Here is an 18,092-nt window from a genome sequence, read left to right on the forward strand (position 1 = left end):
TAAATGAATGTCCAGGTGGGGGCTGACTGACAGCCATCAATCAGCTACACCCAGCTGTGGCTCTTTTTTATTCCTTCAAATCAAATTAGTACAATAGGATGAGCTATATATTGGCCAAGGAGAGAATAATTTGAATGTCACCTATGCTGTATTTATTTCATCATTAAAATTGTTAGGATGGAGTCATGGAGCATAAGGATGTGAAGACTGAGGCAGCCATGCCCTGAGCTGTACCACACTCACTTTTTCCTTAGATTGAGTACACCAAGACTTCAATGCTTCATGGTTGGATTTTATTAAAAAAAAAAAAAGAAATACCAGAGAGCATGTTTCTTTTAAAATACAGAATTGAGACATTTTAGAGGAGAGATTTAGAGGCAATTTGTTAAGCTATTTGCACAAGGTACTCTTTGATGTGTGAAGGGATCTCAGAAGGCACCGACGGCATCCTTCCTTCTGCTTGTTCAGAGTTCCTTCGGCTTTGAGGTGCAACTGTGCCAGCTCTCCTCAAGAACTTCCCTGAGGCACTCACACAGTCCCTGTCTTCCTGGGTCCCTCTTCCTTCTATTACACTCAGTTGTCCTCCAGGAAGGCTTCTGCCAGAGAGTTCCCGCTGACGCAGTGTGCCTCAGCTACACAGAACTTTTCCTTTCTGCTACCCAGCTGCATGCTTCCATGAAAAAAGATGGCTGTGCTGTCCTCACAGAGTATTACTTGGGATAGGGAAAGGTAGAGGACTTGGCTCTTTGCTAATACAGGGTATCTGAAGAACACAACAGGCATTTGGCTGGCCTTGCCTTTTACCAAGTGACAGTCAGGCCTCTAAACATGTATTTATGGAAAAGGGTTAATTTAGACTGCAGAAAACAAAAGGGGCTCACATGCTGAAAGACAGAACTGAGCAATGAAACTACAGAGAACATAAGGCTCTGGTAGAGTTCTTGTTTGGGCAACCTGGGGATATCTGAAAGCTTAACAAATATGCGATACAAGCAAGCATTTTACGCTGCTCAGAGCAGGCGCATAATGTAGGCCAGATAAGGTCTAAGGCCTTTGGAAAGGTGCATGAGGCGCTTTACTGAGCAAAAGCAGATACCGTAGCAGTCATCTGAGGACAATTAAAAAAAAAAGTGCTAAATAGTGCAAAGCAGGAAAGAAAACACATGTAAAGCTTTAACAACAACAAAAACCTGGGAAGAGTAATAGCGCCATAGATGGACAAGACCAGCAACAGGTGCCCGTCGGAAGCACAACTCAGCTAAGCGCCCAGCGGCAGGACAGCGGTAGCGGGCCGGCGCTCCCGGAGCGGCTCAGCGCTGCTGTCCAGAGCCAACACAGCACAGAGCCGTGCGCAAGAACGGGAGGAACAAACAGAGAGCCTTTGCTCCCCGGGTACCCAGCTTCAGAGGTGGGCAAACAGAACAAGGGGCGAGGGGCATGGCATTTGTTATTTTTCAAATGGACAATGCTAAAGAGGCAAGGGGAGGGAACTGAAAAGCAGACGAGTGAAAAAGAACTATTTAAAAAAAATTTGTGGAAGTTCTATGAAGCTAGATAGGCCCCTATAGCACAAAAGCAGTACAGTTTTGATTCTTGCAGTAAAATGTTAAAAATCAAGTATCTTTCTAGTATTTTTTAATCCTAATAAAAAGTGGCTTTAAGATAGGATAGCTGCTTTGTGACAAAGCTGCTTTATGTTATTTCTGAGGCCCTACAGACAGAAGAGTGGCTGTACATAATGGCAGCACAACGACTAGACGCACCATCAGGCATTATTAACTGGTTGGAGTCCCTTTGAGTGTGGAAACAGAGAAAGTACACACTTGCAGTAAATGCTGTTTCTAGGTGAGTATGCTATTAAAAATCATCTCTCCACCAACATGGAGGTTGCCCCAGATCACACTTCAGTGTGCAGCCTCCACCTGCCCACAGCCTTACTCTCCTTCAGAAAACTTAACCTCACAAGGGAAGGCTGATAAGCATACATCCAAGTATAAAAAGATCATCTTTCACAGTGTAGACAAGGCTTAAAGTATTGTCAGCGTTTATGTATTTCAGCATCTACTTCTCTCATCTAGGAAGAATTTCATTTTACTAGTAATTCTTCCTGAACCAAAGTAGTTTTGATACCTTTTTGGAGCAGGATGCTTTGTTGTGCAATGGATTTATTTTATGCCTGTTACACCTTCCAATTTTACTGTATAGTAGCAAAAGGATGGAGGGAGATGAGGAGCAAAAACTACTCTTAAAGTCCTCACGCTTCCAGTGTGGTGTGACGTGACTCCAGGTGATCGTTCGGGTTGTGATGTTCGGCTGACCATCAGTCTCATTAGCAGTTGATTTGCCCAGGTTATTCCAAGTGATGGAGAGACTCTGCTACCCACTATGCTATAAAGAAAGCATTACAGATTTATGAGTGTATGAATTTAAGATGAAATGTTTTCACTTCTGTTGTAACAAAATGACACTGGAAAAAATGATCTACTGTTTCTATGTTTACTGTTGTTTGCTATATTTAAAACTATAGAGCTTCAAAGACAGAGATTACAGGGTATACTCACAAAAGTATACACTAGGTTCTCTCTATAGCAAGGTAACAACTGGAAGACAAGAGCTTCTCTACAGAATAATACAGTCATTCTTCCAACTACAGCCACAGTGAGTACCTGCCTCTGTCTTGACGGGTGCCCTATTGTGACAGGAAAATAGCAATAGATAAATGGTTGAACTTTAAGTAATTGAAGTGTGTAACTGTTGGCCCTGGATTCCATTTGAAGGTATATTTAGAAATGTTGGGTAGATACAACACCATGTCGATACTGCTTTCAACCCAAAGTTTAAAACAACTTTTTTTTTTTTCCTGGAGAAAATACAATCTCTCCTGTAAAAGAATTACAGGATAACCAGGGTAAAAAAACCTTACCCTTATCCTTGGTCTGTGTCCGTTTCTGAATCTGAGGACAAAACTAACTCCTCGCAAAAACACATTTATGTAGCACCTAGCTTACCTAGTAAATCAAGATGATAGTTATGATTCAAACAACAAATGTGTATGTTTGAATCCTGTAAATATCTTGGTGTCAAAAGATACTACTTTTTTTTCTTAAGCAGGTAACAAAACCAACCCATAAGGTTTGGTTGCTACATTTTTTTTTAAGCAGACAGAAAATGCGCTCGGTTACATCAGAGACAAGAGAGATGCAAAAATACTCTTGTATAGGCACGAACACCAGCCACTAACTCCAGAGAATTTTTCCCCCTACCTTGCTGATTAGGCTATATAACAGTTTATTCCACTTTACAGCATGTTAGTTATTGCTGATCTCCAGCAAACGCTGCGTTGCTGGGCAAATGCACTGCCGCTCTTAATATGATCTGGTAATTTATACTGGGGTTATAAGAAATATAGTGGTTAAATGCTGCTGTGTATGACATTGTTACATTTCCGTTGTGGATGACTTACCTACAGCTGCACTGAGCAGCTTCTGAGTCGCTCACTGCATCCGTCACCTAAAGCAGAAAAACAGTATTTGAAGCTGACCTGTAGTTACGAATTTGTTTTTAGCAAACAGAAGGGCAGGGAAGGGAACAAATCCAAGAAAATCCAAGTTATTGGATCATATATTAAGCCAAGTTAGAAAACCTTTATTCTTTCAAGGCAAACTAAAAGTGAGTTGTGAAGTATTATCTTAGTTTACAGTGGTGCAGCTGTTTAGCTAGCTACAACTTTTATTAATTTAACTAGTACTAGGTGCTTAATTTGGTTTAAAAAAAGGGGGTGTGTGCAAAAATCTACACACAGAACTGTTCCAACACTGTATTGGTAGATAAAAGGTACTAGAGCCCGAATCTCCAGAAGGTGTCCTGTTCTCAATGCTTTCAGTACCTGTGAAGGCCTGCTTCATGAAGCAGTTTGCCTTTGATGACAAGCTAGAAAAATCCACATCTCTTGTCTCCCTCTGTTGTGTGGAAGAGCCATAACATTAAAAGACAATTTCTTCACAAAGTACAGCAAATTAAGTTGTATCGGTACTTCTCTAAATATCATGTACAGAATGGATTACTTTACTGCCATAATCTTCCTCAATGTTGTTATACTTACAGTTTATTTTCATGACTACAGACTTCACGTAGTCAAGTTCTTCCATTAGAACATGGATTTGAAGGACCCTTTGTTAGCAAGTGGTCAGAGTGTTGCCATTCAGCATCAGGCAATGACCTCATCTGTTGGGAGCCAGCACCAACATAACGCTGCCTTCTCATGATGGGAGAGCCAAGATGCTCTCTAAGTCACTCTTTTCCCTCTCATGCTGAACTGTTCCAAGGTAGAGACTGGATACATCTAGACTTGTCTACCCTTAAATCAGATCTTCTTTTGCCTCCTAGATGGGCCCTCAAAAAACCAACCAACCAACCAACCAACCAACAAGGAAAAAGGGCTTTTTCCAAGTACCCATGCTGGATATCCCAGAAGCTAGCCAAGGAACTTGACTGCATTTTTTTGCTTCATAGTATAAATGCTGAAACACACAAATCTTTGCTTAACAAAGAGCAAAATCCAAACCACGCTTCCCAAGGAGAACAAATTGTCTCTACTAATACCAACATTCAGAAAGCAGTTACAGGAAATCTCAGTCTTCCTTAAAAGCTAGCTGACCCTATGAAAGATTACCTAAGAAGTTGGTTAAAAAATTAGGAGTAACTCAAGGCTGGAATTTAAATCCTACTGCATCTTACTGAAAATAAAAACACTGTGCATGCCTGAAGGCTGTTCAGATCGCTGCTAGGTATGAATTCCAATACACTCCCTTCAATTTATGGTAGAGAAGATACGGTTTTACACACTGCCCATTCTGTAGTTCCAGAACTCCTCCTAGGGAACAGGAACAAATCAAACAGTTGGCTGGATGTTTCTAAAACCTCTTTCTTCCTGCTATAAAATTCTGGTCTGTGACTTCTCAAGTTCAACTTTTCTCCCTACCTCTTTTCTTCTGCTGTGAGAAGGAAACCTCAGGGCTGAATACTTAGTCATGTGATGGACAGGCCTTCTGGAAGGGAAGTTTCCCAACAGTGGCCTGCCGGCACATTTACTTACCCCCTTCTCAGGCTGCGTTCCAAGTGTGAACGCTTCAACCCCAGCATTCATGTGCTCCTCCGATTTGTGATTAGACTAAGAGCAGTGGCATGCTGCTTCTACAGGATAGAAGTAGTGTCTTGTCTAGTTTTCTCAAAAGAATATTCTTTTTTACTAGTATCATTGTGGCCTTTTTTTGGTTCAGCTCGAGTCAGCTTGCATGCATTCTAATGCTTTAATTATCTCAGCAGTTACACAAAAATGCTGAGCTTCACAAAAATGCAGCCAAGTCCCTGGTGTTTCACTGTCCCCTGTACATGTGGAATGTAACTGTGCATGCCGGGCTCCCAGAGCAATCCTGCTGGCGACGGCATTTGAATCTAGTGTTAAGAACGAACTCTGATATATTAGTTTGATGCTCTGTGCAGTTGCTACACATACCTATTTTCATTAGCTTTAACAGACAACCTTTGAGAACGTTAGCGGTCTCTAAGAGCTTAAGTGATAGTCTTAAACTTTGAGAAGTTAAATTTTATCAGTTTAAACTACACCAGTTTAAGGAAACTTCAGTTTCCATCATTCATTAATGCTCAGCTGACAATGTTAAATACAACACCAAGAAATCTGCATCCACGCCCTGGCTCAGCCACTTATTAAAGGGTCCCTATAAAGTGAGAAGCAATTTTGATGTCATACCTGATTAACGCAGATTATTGGAATCCTGAATCTAGTGCTTAAACTGTGAAGCTGTGCTCCAAATGTCTGCAAATACCGAGCCTTCATAACAGACTCTGAAACTCCAAACTCGCATCGAAACAAAGCAGCAATAGAGTCTATGACCACCAACCGCACCATGCCTCTCGTGAGCAGTGGGGAAATCCTTTTAGTAATGCAGTTGTGAAAGGTATCCTACGACAAAATACAAACAGCCAGCACTAAAACAGTTCAAATAACTCTGTTAGTAAAATCCAGATAGTAACTACAGATATCACTGAAACACAAACTGATGGAGTTTCTAATCATAAACTGAGTTTGTGGATCTTTAAGTCTCACTAGTAACCATTTTACACAAATGTCTTGTGGTTTTACCTTAAGAAAAAAAATAAGGTGACCAAACTGCCACATACAGTTATCTGCAGCTCTGCCTTCAATCACTTATTTATCAACATTTCAAAATCCCAAAAATGCAATGCTACAATCCTAAACCGTTCCTGTTTTGCAGGAGTGGCTCTCACTGAAACACTGAGGACTTGAGACTAGCATTAAATATTCAAAACAGAAGTTAGAGACTGTGCTGCTGTTCCACTAATGACATATTAACAGTAAAATACAGAGTTGCTACATCAAATCCATACTGATCAAGAGTCTTATAAACATGAGTAGCTGCAGCTTATATTTGCCCTATTGAAAGCTTTGCTAATTGAACATTTTGAAGTCACCAAACATTTCAATTGCAGGAAGTTTAACTAACAAATGTTTTGTAAGGTGCGACCTCTGTCACATAAGAATAACCGTATTAGATGAAAGGTCCTTGTAAAGGCGGGGAATCTTGTCTTTAATAGTGTGGCCCACAGCAGCTGAGCAGGAAGAACAAGCTCACGGTGATCATCTCAGCTTCTGGCCACCAGAAATTTCAATGTGGCAAAAAAAAGCAATAATGTGAGAGTCACAGTTGTTATGATGGGTGCCACACTTTACATCTCAATAGAGGTTCACAGCTAAGAGCTTATATGCATCCAAAATTACATATCATATCCTCTAGCGTTCCACGGCTTTTAAAATTAAACTGCAGTTCTCAAGTCTGAATTACAGTAAGATCTATTCTACTACCTGAGCTGCTTTTTACAAAATAATCTTATAATATCAAAAATTACTCTAAAGACTACTTGACTACTTTCCATTCTGGAAAAGGGATCTATTTTTTTGTTTGTTTCACTTACTGGTATATATACAGGAAACTATGTTGCCCTTCAAACACTTCCGTGTTTGTATGTGGTCCTTCTGTTCCTACAAGACTCATTCTTTTCAAGTGAACACACAAACAACTGGATTCTTCAGATTGAAGCAAGTCAAAAAAATTTTGATGTGAAAGAAAATACAGACTGTTAACTGTGATTTGGGTTTCTACTTCAGTTGCTATAATCTGCCTACCTCTATATAGCAATGCATCCTATGTGTATGGATGCACACGCACACACAAACTGAACCTATACATAGCAATACATGAATTGTAATAATCTATTGTGCAGTTGCTGGACTTACCAGTGAGCAAGTGCTTTACTTTTAAGGGTATTTTAGATATGCACATACTGCTACAGCGTCATTATCTCCTTTTTACAGTAACATACTCTGTAGCTTCCAGAAATTACAATGAGAACTATTTCCAATGAAAGGGACATGGAAAAGGTAGGTAGCTTCGCTGCTGCCTGGACCACACAGCGAGTAAGTGGCAAGCATACTTATGTACATGATCTTCTTACACCTGCAAACTACGATTAAAAAACCCCAACGATTGGAATGATTTAACAAGTGCTACCGTCAAGCCTTAGAGGAAACAGGACTTCTGACATTCTGTCAATAAAGAGCTTACTCATGGCTACGTAAGAAAACACACAAAAATGTGGGTTTATAAAGCAAGAATGCAGCACTGAAGTTAGTAGAACTGGAGGGGAGAAGATACAATGACATCTTACAGGCAGAGGAGCAAGACAGCTGCACTGCTGTGATTTTGCTGTGACATTACCTATTCCAGGCATCATTTCTTGTATCCTTTCCTCCCATCTGCTCAAACTGCAGTTTAACAACTCTGGTGTTACACCGCTAGTCAGGAAACACACCACCTTTTGCATATATATTTATAGCCTGTCTGCAAACTCAATGAAGATCTCCCTAGGAGCTGCAGTAGAACTAGTAGCATGTTTAATAAACATAATGACTTACAAAAATCCACTAAGTGACTAATTCTGAAATATTAATATTTATCTTTCAATATCTTTCATAATAAAACACTGTAACAGACAGTTCCCTAGTAGCAAATTGCAGAGATTAAGAATTATTCATTACAGATCTTGGTTCACTTTTAGCCTTTTGAAAGGTCTGCTATACCAAAACCCCCTGTTGGTTACTGGATTATAGCCTTCTAATTGTGCATTCTTAATCTGTGCTACTACTTACTAGGTCTGCTGCATGCTCAACAAAAATACTGTTTCCAAATTTGATCTTCTGTATGATTTCAGCTGGAACATCTGCACGCAGCTTATGTTGTTGCTCTATGAGTTGTTGCAAACGTTTACTTGGGAATACATCTTCTGTACAAATGTAGACAGCTCCTATAATCAAGGAAACCACCTCTGTGATTACAACAGGGCTCTTGGACAGAGAATGCTATTAACAGCACAAAAATAACACATTCTGCACTCAAGAGCGAGACGCACACACCTGGAAATTCATGTTACCTTTTTTTTTTTTTTGCAGCCACGTTGAATCAACAATGAACGACAAAAAAAAACAACCCACTCCTATGACTGCTGTAGTTGCCAGGTCTTTTATTTGGTGCCTGCTGACACAATGGGATTTTTGTACTCTCTACTAGGTGACACTCATTTTGCACAGCTGCGGAACACCTGACCACCTAACTTGGGTGATGACGAGTATCATAATTTCTCCAACCCACAAATGAAGCGATACTGCATAGTTTGCCTGCCTTGGTCACAAATCCAAAACACAGCACTATACTGTGAAGAAAATTAACTATTCCAGCCTGCACCAGTACAATTAGTACTTTGATTAATTTCACTCAGTGTTTTCAAGTTTCTTATTTTTAAATGTACATATAGGGGGGTACTTATTGCCACTATTTGTAGACTGTTTTAAAGGGGATCACTCATCCAATCTCAGTCCAATCAACTCTTCCTGAAAATGGCAGATTAGATAAAAAGCATTATACTTCAATCACGTTACTGTGAGTGATGTCTATACATTTTTACTGTGGTCCTCGGTTAACAACTATGCATTACTGCAGAGAAAATTAGCCATACACATCAAAGATGTCAGGGAAAGAGAACAGATTTACATGCAGTTTTTTCTTTATAAAAAACTGTTACTGTTATTGCAGAACTAGCCAGAACTATCAGCTAATACTTACAGGGTTACATCTAAGGATTAAGTCCACTCACTGAGATGGCTGAAGCTGCTAACAGCTTGGCAGGTGATGGGCTTGGCAGCACGAGACATCCTGGACATTTATACCCCAACAGTCCCCCCCCTGCGCTGGCTCTCCAGGGAACGGAACGTCCCCTTTCCAGAGGCAACTTCCAAATCCTCTATATATTCCACTGAATAAAAAAATATGAAACTATATCCAGTAGTGGAAATTGGAAGACCTCAGGACTGGATCAAGTAACAGCTAATAGCTACTTTGTCAATAAAAATATTTTGCTGATGGACACCTGTATAACGCAGGGTATTGAATTCTGAGAATTCAATTCTATATAGGACAAAGATGAGGCTAAACCTAATTTTCTTTATGGCTAAACTTGTATCTTCATCTTAACTCTTCCCAACCCCACTGTAAATTCTTACATACATCACCCTGCTTCACATGTGAAACATTTTTTTTTTTAAAATTATCTTCTTTTTAAATACTCAAGGCTATCCAGTAGAGCAAAAAAAATCTGCCCATGCCCACTCATTAAAAAAAATTGTCTTTGACAGGGGAGAATTAAAGACCTTCCTCAATTATTAACACATGGAAAAATATTTCATCATCATCCACACCTTCCAGAGGAGGTACTGAAATTCCACAATTTCTATTTCCATTCTACCTAGTAACAGGTAATACTTCGACTTCTTTTTCCTTTCCTTGGCCATGGCACACAATAGCATTTATCACTAGAATATTCAGTCTCCATTCTTAACTTTCCAAATTTCATTACGTATGTACTTATGTTAGAGGGACCTGAGGGTTGTTGGCAGTTTACAACATTTGACAGTGAATGAGGACTACAATAAAGCATTAGTGGTCAGAGTAGTCATGATCTGATCACAATTCATGAACTACAACACATTAAAAAGTAAGAATTTGAACCACAAATATTTTCTGTACTTTCCTCACTTTCTTCCTAGCATTTGAGTGGATGAAATTCTGATTTTTAAACTGTGGGCATAAACACTGTCTTCGGTAATTACGACAGCTGAAGTCATAAGAATATCTGTAGATACAAATGAGCACATTCACAAATTTCCATCAGCAAAGAACGAAAATAAAAAAAAGAGAAGATAAGCCTAGAATTACTTGAATCCACTAAGTTTACAGTGACATCAGCAGCTTGTTGAATACTATCTGAACTTGAATGAAGCTCAGGTGAGGAAAACACAGTAAGCTACTAAATCTATCACTTCACTGCTTAAGGCTTTTTAAATAGCCAACTATTAAACAGTTAATTAGGTGAACTTTAACTTCCTTGATTATTTCCCTAGGTTAACTGTTAATTAGACTAATTTTCATATCACTCTCTACCTTGACAGTGACAGCTGAGTATCAAATAGGCAGGTGTCTTTGCTAAGGGCAGTTTATGCATTCCTAATCAGATATTCAGTTTCTTGATTTCTAGAACGCCAGTAAGTCAAGAAAAATTTCTAATCACAAATTTGACATTATATGTATCTAGCACCAATAATCACTCAGACAAGCCAATTTTGTCTTGCAACATCTACACGACAAAACTGAAAATCATTACGGTGCAAATTCAAAACCAAGTAAACAAACAAAGAAATAAAGAAAACCTACCATGAACTGCAGCTTTCTTAAGCCCATGTGGTTTCTGAATTTCATACTAGCAAAAGCTATGCTGACACAAGTTAGCATAGTAACTTAGCGGTTCCTCAGGTAAAACATTCCGGACTTCTCAACTACCATTCTTACCCACAGCTGCTTGCCTTTTGCACAACATTGCCTAATTCTGAAAGACAGGGGGTTTTTTTTGCTGCAAATACCGGCTTCCAGAGAAATCACCTGCTTTCTAAAAATCAGACCTGCCTTAAGCAGCATGTCCTTTGTCCTCTCCTTGCTTTACTTAAAAAGGACAGAATGTCCATTACTTAAGACTTCATGGTGGTTGTTTTTTTTCAAATGCAGGTCTGCATTTCCTGACAGCTGTATTTAGATCCATTGGACAACTGTATTTCGATACAGAGTTATTGCAATAGTCAAGATGTTTCAAAACAGAGAATTGGAGAAGCTTGCTGAAAAAATACATTTTAATCAAAATTAACTTATCCGGAGAAAAAGAAACATAAAATTCTCATAAAGATAATCTTTGCAGATAATTTCAGCACAGTAATAAGAACAGTGATAGGAACAAACACAAGGCAAAAGCAGGAGAGTATAGAATGATCAAACAAGTATATGTATTATTATAAACACATACGCAATTGTGGCCCAGTTTCACATTTATACCTGATGAACAAGTAAATCAAGGCAAACAAGGTAATCCTACAGCTGTAATACCTGTAGGCAAAAAAGAACAGCTGGAGAAGCAGAAATCTGGTCCTCTCTGCTCCACTGGCCCAGCAACCTAGATTTAAAATTCCTGATCAATAGATACACGCTATCCTCTTCGTAAAATCATGACAGCAGTTTTGAAGTTCAAGTGAACATATTTATTCAGGTTAATTTTTTTTTTAGTGAAACACTTGTTTTAAAAAAAAAATCAAGATGAATTCCTTCTTAAGAACAGTTCTACTTCACAGACTATTTCCTGCCTCAGTTTAGTTTTGTAAATACCAGCATTCAGACACCTGCCAATCTTTTACTCTGCTGTGATGCTTCTTTGACACCAGTTAAATCTACTACAGCAGATATAGTACTCCAAGTACATAACTGGTCCATTTGTGATTTCTCCAAAATATACATTGGGGCGATCTTTTCTTTTTTATTTAAGTGCTGCTCATTCCACAAAACAATATGTAATTTTCATCTTGAACTTTAAGAGAGCTAAGCCACACAAATTATATCAGATAAGCTTTGCCTTCATTTAAAATTTTAGTTTCACAGTACAATGAGAGTGGCACTTTCTCCTACTGGACCTTCATCAAGCCTCTTCAGCTGTCATTTGTGCTCTTCAGTTTGCACCACCCTGAAACATTTGGTTAATGAGAACACACACCTGTGCATTAAAACAACACAGGAGGTGCTTCACAGCAACGTTACAAGGGCTAGAAGAGACTGACCAATAACTAAACTCTAATATTGAAGACTGATGCCTAATTATAAGGCAAAAGCACTTAATATTCACATATCTTTAAAGATAAGTGAATTGCTATAACCTAAATAAGAAAGGGAGACTAGTACAACACAAACAGAAAAAGCCTATGGCATCGTGCTGTTCACAGTTTGTTAGGAAGCTGTCAGCACCAACAGCAAGTCAAGAATCACTTTTGAGAAAGAAGCTGAGAAACGCTCTTAATAAGTCAGTCATCCCCAGCAATCTTACAAGCATCTTTCCTCACAGGTCCACAAAAACCAAACAGAAAACAGCTATTTAATCAAATCCCAGTGCTTTACTGTTATTTAGGCTGATGAAAGTGCTGTGCTGGTTGTTAACCAAAAACCACTCCAAAAACGAACAAACAAAAACCCAAACCACTAAAAAACCCTGCTCTCAGAGAAGGACAAATTTTGAATCCTATGAACGTAATCTGTCATGTATCAAAGCAGCCAGCTAACAAGAATCGGTAGCAAACATTTTTTTCTAATTCAGAATTCTAATATGGATATGAATTTGTCATTCTATTAATGTGTTAGTTATGAATATGGGCATATAAAATAAATTTGGCCAACATACAGTTGACCATAACTGACATTCTTAGAATGGCAGGAAGAGAACCTTAAGGCAAAGGACGTCCTAATTTCTTTGCTGCTAACCTCCTAGCACTGAGAATCATAAACAAGATTAGCACTAAGTGAAATGAAGTAAATACACAATAAATCCATACTGTCTGAAAAAATGTATTTCAACATCACCACTTCAGAGAGGAAGTTTGTAGCACTAAAAAACCCACCCCAAATCCCAAAGATCAAAAACAACCAAACAAAAACAACAACCCACCATAATTTTAGATCATCAGCAGAACTTTAGCACTGAGATTAATCTTCTATTGGTTGTACTAGACTTGTGTGATAGCTACTAAGCATTGCTGTTCTCCTTGTTTCCTAAAGAAACAAAAACTCCTCATACTCAACATAAGCTTTTAATTCCTGTGTTTCTCATGAGAGACTCAAAAGAACCCTTATTTATAGGCTGCAGAGAAGTTGTTTTGCTTTCTAAGTGCTATGCAAACAGTATCTCCTGCTATGACTGTATGCAGTCTAACATACAGCAAGATACCACAGAGAGAACAGAACTGCAAGAATTAGGATTCCATCACTCCCTTAGCTCTCCAGCTCCTGCGGCAGGGTATTTCTGCCTTCTACCCCTTCAAGATCCTAAAAAGTTCTGTCCTCTCAGCCCTTCCAAAACACTCTGGCTCTCTCACAGGAGCTGTGATGTGGTGTCCATTCCATCATGGCCATATATGGGATACGGGATCTAGCCATGCAGAATAGCCAATGCATCCAATCCATCTACCATGATATGATGGCCATTCTATCCTGTCTTCCATGAAACACTTCGGAGTAGTTAGATCGGGATCATGGAGATGACAAAGCAATCGTACTGGCATGAATGCTAGGAGCATATGAAAAAAGAACCATCTTCAAACACAAATAAGGGAAAGACTTGTCATTTTGTAGCCCTACAAGGAAGACTGTAGTGTGGCACAAGAGACAAGAATTCCATTAGGATGTTGGGCACCTTCTTCTGTACTCTAGTCTGGTTTGCTCCTTTCTTTCAACATAAACAGGGAGAAGTGCTGGGGCATGAATAAAAATGTATTTGCATTCAGACTAGTTGCAGCTGTTAGCAGCTGCACACAAAGGAATCGAACAAAATATATTTGCTTCTGCTCTGATTAATGATGTAACTTAAAGCAAAGTAATAAAAGCCACAGGCTAATTACTACCCTTTAAGCAAGATCTTCATGTGGACATTCCATGATTTTCCATGTGGGTGGATATAGTATGAGAAGTAATTAAGTTTCCCCACAACAAACTACTGAGCTGCCAAATTAAAGCCAGTGCTGCATGGAAGGAAGAGCAAGATCACAGCCAAACACACCCTGGGCAGACTACCAGGACACTGCGCTCTCAGAAGTGACAGAGATTTCCTCCCTTTCTAAGACAGCATATAATGCTAAAACCCCCCAAAATATTAGGAGTTAGATTAACACAATAGATGGTTAAAACCCCCATACTCTAATCAAAGAATAAACCTACTTACTTTGGCAGAACAATGTTAACTTTCTTTGATCAGATTTCCATCAATTTTACTCTGTAAATCACTTCAATTGCTGTTATAAAACTAAATATTCTTTGAAATTTGAAACGCCAACTAGGGAACATATTCCGTATACCCAGGATGTTTGTGGAAAATTATTTGACAAGCTGTTTTGCTGTGGTAGTTACACAAGGAGTGAATAAGTACTTATGAGGGCAATGCTTTTCATATATTGTCTGCATGTGTGTCTAGTTTAGCCCACAGTGGCAGGCAGGTAAACAACAGCCAACAGTAATTTTGTATTAAATTATGTTGCGATGCAGGGCACGTACACAGCCTGCTTTTCTCTCTGCAAAGATGCATTACTAACTAGCTTACTACCAATGCTATTGCAGAAGGGTAAGACATGCACTGACTACGTGCATCTACTTCAATACACTGATGACGTTCTTAAAGACAGTATATTCCCCCAAACGGCAAATTAATTGATATTTACATTTCAGTACTCACCAGACTCTAATCCACCATATTTGTAAGGATACTGCACACAAAGGCAAAGCTGTAAACTAATCTGAGTCTTCCCAGCGGAACTTTCCCCAGCAAGTTCTGTGATTCCCACTAAAGGAATGCCGCCTTTTAACAAGTTATCTAGTACTGAACATCCTAGGCTTAGCTTCTGGTGTTGGGAGGTGAGATGGTCTTTATCTTGGTAGAGCTGAAGTGCTGCAGGGTTTTGCATTTTTTTTAAAGATTAAAGAGAAAATAAAAAGGAAAAAAGTTTCATTTAATATCTTTCTAACACCCAATGATACAAAATAGAGGCTGCGTGGCAGGTTTATATCTAGAAAGGATGCTTTCTTTGTCGATGGGACATTTTTCTAATTCAGCCTGGCCTTCCCCACCTCCCTTTCCCCACAGTGCCTACTGACTGAATGCCTGTTCAAAAGCTGGTAGTTCACACTGAGGCCTTTCCTCCTCTCGAGCTTTTTATTTTCCCCTTTCTCTACCTCTAAGGAGTCTCCATGGAAAGCTACTCTCCAAGAAAACACTGCCAGCAAGGTTCAATTATGGAAATGGAAAGCTACAGCAGACTATGAAACAGCATACCAGCTATCTGGCCAGGGCCTGAAGATATATGCAAATCAAAAGAAAATAAATTCTAAGCAAAGAGCTGCCATGAAATATTTGTACAGGAGAAGCTATTAGGTCCTGCTTGGTTCAGAATGAGGTGTTTAAATAGGTTATAATATATTATGTAAGTTTTTCAACTTGTCCAAAAGAAAGAAGGAATATTTTCCTCTCATCAAGGTTTCTAGACTGGAGAATCATTTTTGTCCTGTTTCAGGGAGGCTTGATCCTGAAGGCACCTATCCACTTCCAGCTACCTTCAAGGCCTCAGAGGAGCTCTCGTTAGGATAGTTAAATAATTCACTACAGCACAGCAAAAACACTTCCCTTTTCATTTCTAGAATCACATTACTGTGAGATGAGGAGCCAAAATGTTATTTCCTCCCAGTGACAGTATGTTAAGATTTAAATAGAACACTTCTTTTTGTAGCGATTATATTACCTGTAAGCATACTATTTCTCCTTAGCGCGTGAGAGACTGTTTTCAGCAAGCACTGTATATCTGCATTGGACAGTTTCATCAATCTTTGCAAGTCTGCTCCAGAAAGATTTAAAATCTCTTTTATTGATTTTATGTCAGCTGAAATAAGAAGAATTTTAATAAATATTTTTGGCTGGATTACAGTCTTAGGCACAAAAGAAAACATTTTCCCACATTCTACTAATCATTTACTTGAAGCTTACCTACACTGCATCCTTGTAAGCAGGGCAAGCAACATTTACTTTCAATGTAAGATCACACTCTATAAAATTGTTTGGAAAATTATTATTGGACCATGAGGAAAAGCCACCACTTCCGATGACTCAGAAAAACCTGCTTATGAAATGCTTTATTACAGTTCTGAAATGCTGCTGTACATCTATATGCTTACACCCACAAACGCACAATTAGGTAAAGACAGACACTACGGCGACAGATCTACCAGCAAGACGTTGGCAAATTAAGTTACCTTTCTTAAGGGCAGCAATTACTTTAGGGTTCAAGTCAAACTGGTCCCAGTCCATTTCCTGATATGGCACCGGAATAAACGGTCTGTTGTTAAAGTGGCTTTTATCAGATATACATGCAACAAAAAATAGGCATCATTCAATGTGAAAAGCTTGTAGGAATAATCTTTTTTATTTTTTAACAATATATTTATCAGTTACCTTAGAAAAAGTAACAATTCAGCACCTTGGTTCATATGGCCGTTAACATATACGCTATTAAAGGGATCAGCTAATAATAGTGCAGTTAAGAATTACTAGCAATTTTAATTGCTTGTCACTCCGCGGCGTGCTTTGGCTCTGGGTAGAAGCTTGCGAAGAGGCAGGGACAGCCATTCCTACCCTGCCCGCCTTTACGCCAGCTCTTCATTTTCAACTAAAGATCTCGTGCACGCGCAGTTTGGAGTGATCCAGGGCTATTCGTACATGGCGTAGGCAAATGTATTTTGATTACCTAAAAGCAAATTAAGTATTAAAGCGTTAAAACAAGCTTCTTATAAGAACATCAAACGCTTTTTAACACTTTGGCCTAAACCGCCGCAGTTCGGCCTACGGCGGCCTCGAGGAGCACCCCGGGGTTTGTCGCTGCTGCTCAGCCCATCTTTACCAAGCGGCGCGGCGGACGCTAGGCGGTACGTGAGGGTACATGACCTAAGGAACCTGGGGGAGGAGGGGCTGCCGCGGGCCCCGATCACAGAACAAATGCAGGAGAAGAAACCGTTATTTTTAAGAAACACCTACTTAAAGCAACGTCTGGACAAGAGTTAGAAGCCGAAACTTACGGAAACTGACCGTCACCATGTCGACCTCTGGCTGGACGGGCGCCAGGCCGTTGTGTGCACCCCACTGGCACGGAGCCGCCCCGCTGCAGACAGACACATTCACCGGCGGAGGGACACCGCCGCCCCCCACCCCGGGCCTGCCGGCCCGGCTGCCATACTGCCCTCACCCCCGTTACGAACCCCCCGCCAGAGCTCGCCCAGGCCGTAGCCAATCGGCGAGCAGCTTGCCTGCGACGTCGCCAGTGGCAGACCAATCGCAACTCCTCGAAGCGATCGCTCCGGGAGGACAGCCAATAGCAAGGCGCTGCTCAAGGAGCGGGCGGAACGCTTTTCGTTCCGGTAACGATCGCTTCTGCGGAGCCGGAGGAGGAGCGGCGATGGAGAGGCGCGTTCAGCACTGCCGGCGGGGGCACACGCACCTCGGCGGGCCCCTCAGGGCAAGCGCTACCCTGTAGGTCGTGGAGCCCCCGCGGAGCCGCTCGTGAGGGCTGCGGCCAGCTGAGCCCGCCCCTTACGCGGCCCTCCTCGCTAATTTGCTATCATGCTTCCTCGAACGCGGAGTACGGGGGCGTGGCTGAGGTGCGCACGCCCTCCGTTTCCGGGTTGCGGCGCCGGCAATTGCCCTTGCGCATGCGTCTCGAGCGCCCAAAGGGGTGGGGAAGAAGCAACACACCAGCCTTAAACCATAGTCGACACGGGATTGGCTGGAAAGTCTGAGGCCTGTGTTCTATTGGGCGTCTGGAGCGG

The 18,092-nt window shown here is 40.4% G+C and overlaps 1 protein-coding gene across 12 annotated transcripts; it reads right to left on the reverse strand.

Moving 5' to 3' along the window:
• Window positions 1-276: 276 nt before the first annotated feature.
• On the reverse strand, window positions 277-17,917 carry XRCC3 (X-ray repair cross complementing 3). 12 transcript variants are annotated; one of them, XM_064460863.1, is made up of 10 exons: window positions 17,346-17,912; window positions 16,726-17,017; window positions 16,527-16,624; window positions 16,019-16,156; window positions 14,959-15,171; window positions 8,249-8,403; window positions 5,771-5,983; window positions 3,464-3,510; window positions 2,259-2,388; window positions 277-763 (listed from the first exon to the last, which is right to left on the reverse strand). In XM_064460863.1, exons 2-10 carry the CDS (start codon window positions 16,758-16,760, stop codon window positions 701-703), a joined length of 1,092 nt encoding a protein of 363 aa, XP_064316933.1. In that variant the 5' UTR covers window positions 16,761-17,017; window positions 17,346-17,912; the 3' UTR covers window positions 277-700. The 12 variants fall into 12 exon arrangements, with proteins under 12 accessions (XP_064316933.1, XP_064316934.1, XP_064316935.1 ...); XM_064460865.1 differs by having other exon boundaries at window positions 621-1,108; XM_064460862.1 differs by having other exon boundaries at window positions 628-763; window positions 2,131-2,388.
• Window positions 17,918-18,092: the final 175 nt, after the last annotated feature.

Source organism: Phalacrocorax carbo, chromosome 9 (assembly GCF_963921805.1).
Source record: "Phalacrocorax carbo chromosome 9, bPhaCar2.1, whole genome shotgun sequence".
NCBI lineage: Eukaryota > Metazoa > Chordata > Aves > Suliformes > Phalacrocoracidae > Phalacrocorax > Phalacrocorax carbo.

What these genes read in the sequence shown, in the direction of transcription:
- XRCC3 (XM_064460861.1), bottom strand. Translation starts at nt 16,760, where the DNA reads ATGAACCAAGGTGCTGAATTGTTACTTTTTCTAAG. An exon ending in GAGAAATAGTATGCTTACAG is followed by an intron (nt 15,172 to 16,018) that starts GTAATATAATCG and finishes AAAACCCTGCAG; the next exon opens with CACTTCAGCTCTACCAAGAT. An exon ending in CAATAATCTGCGTTAATCAG is followed by an intron (nt 3,511 to 5,770) that starts GTATGACATCAA and finishes TTTCTGCTTTAG; the next exon opens with GTGACGGATGCAGTGAGCGA.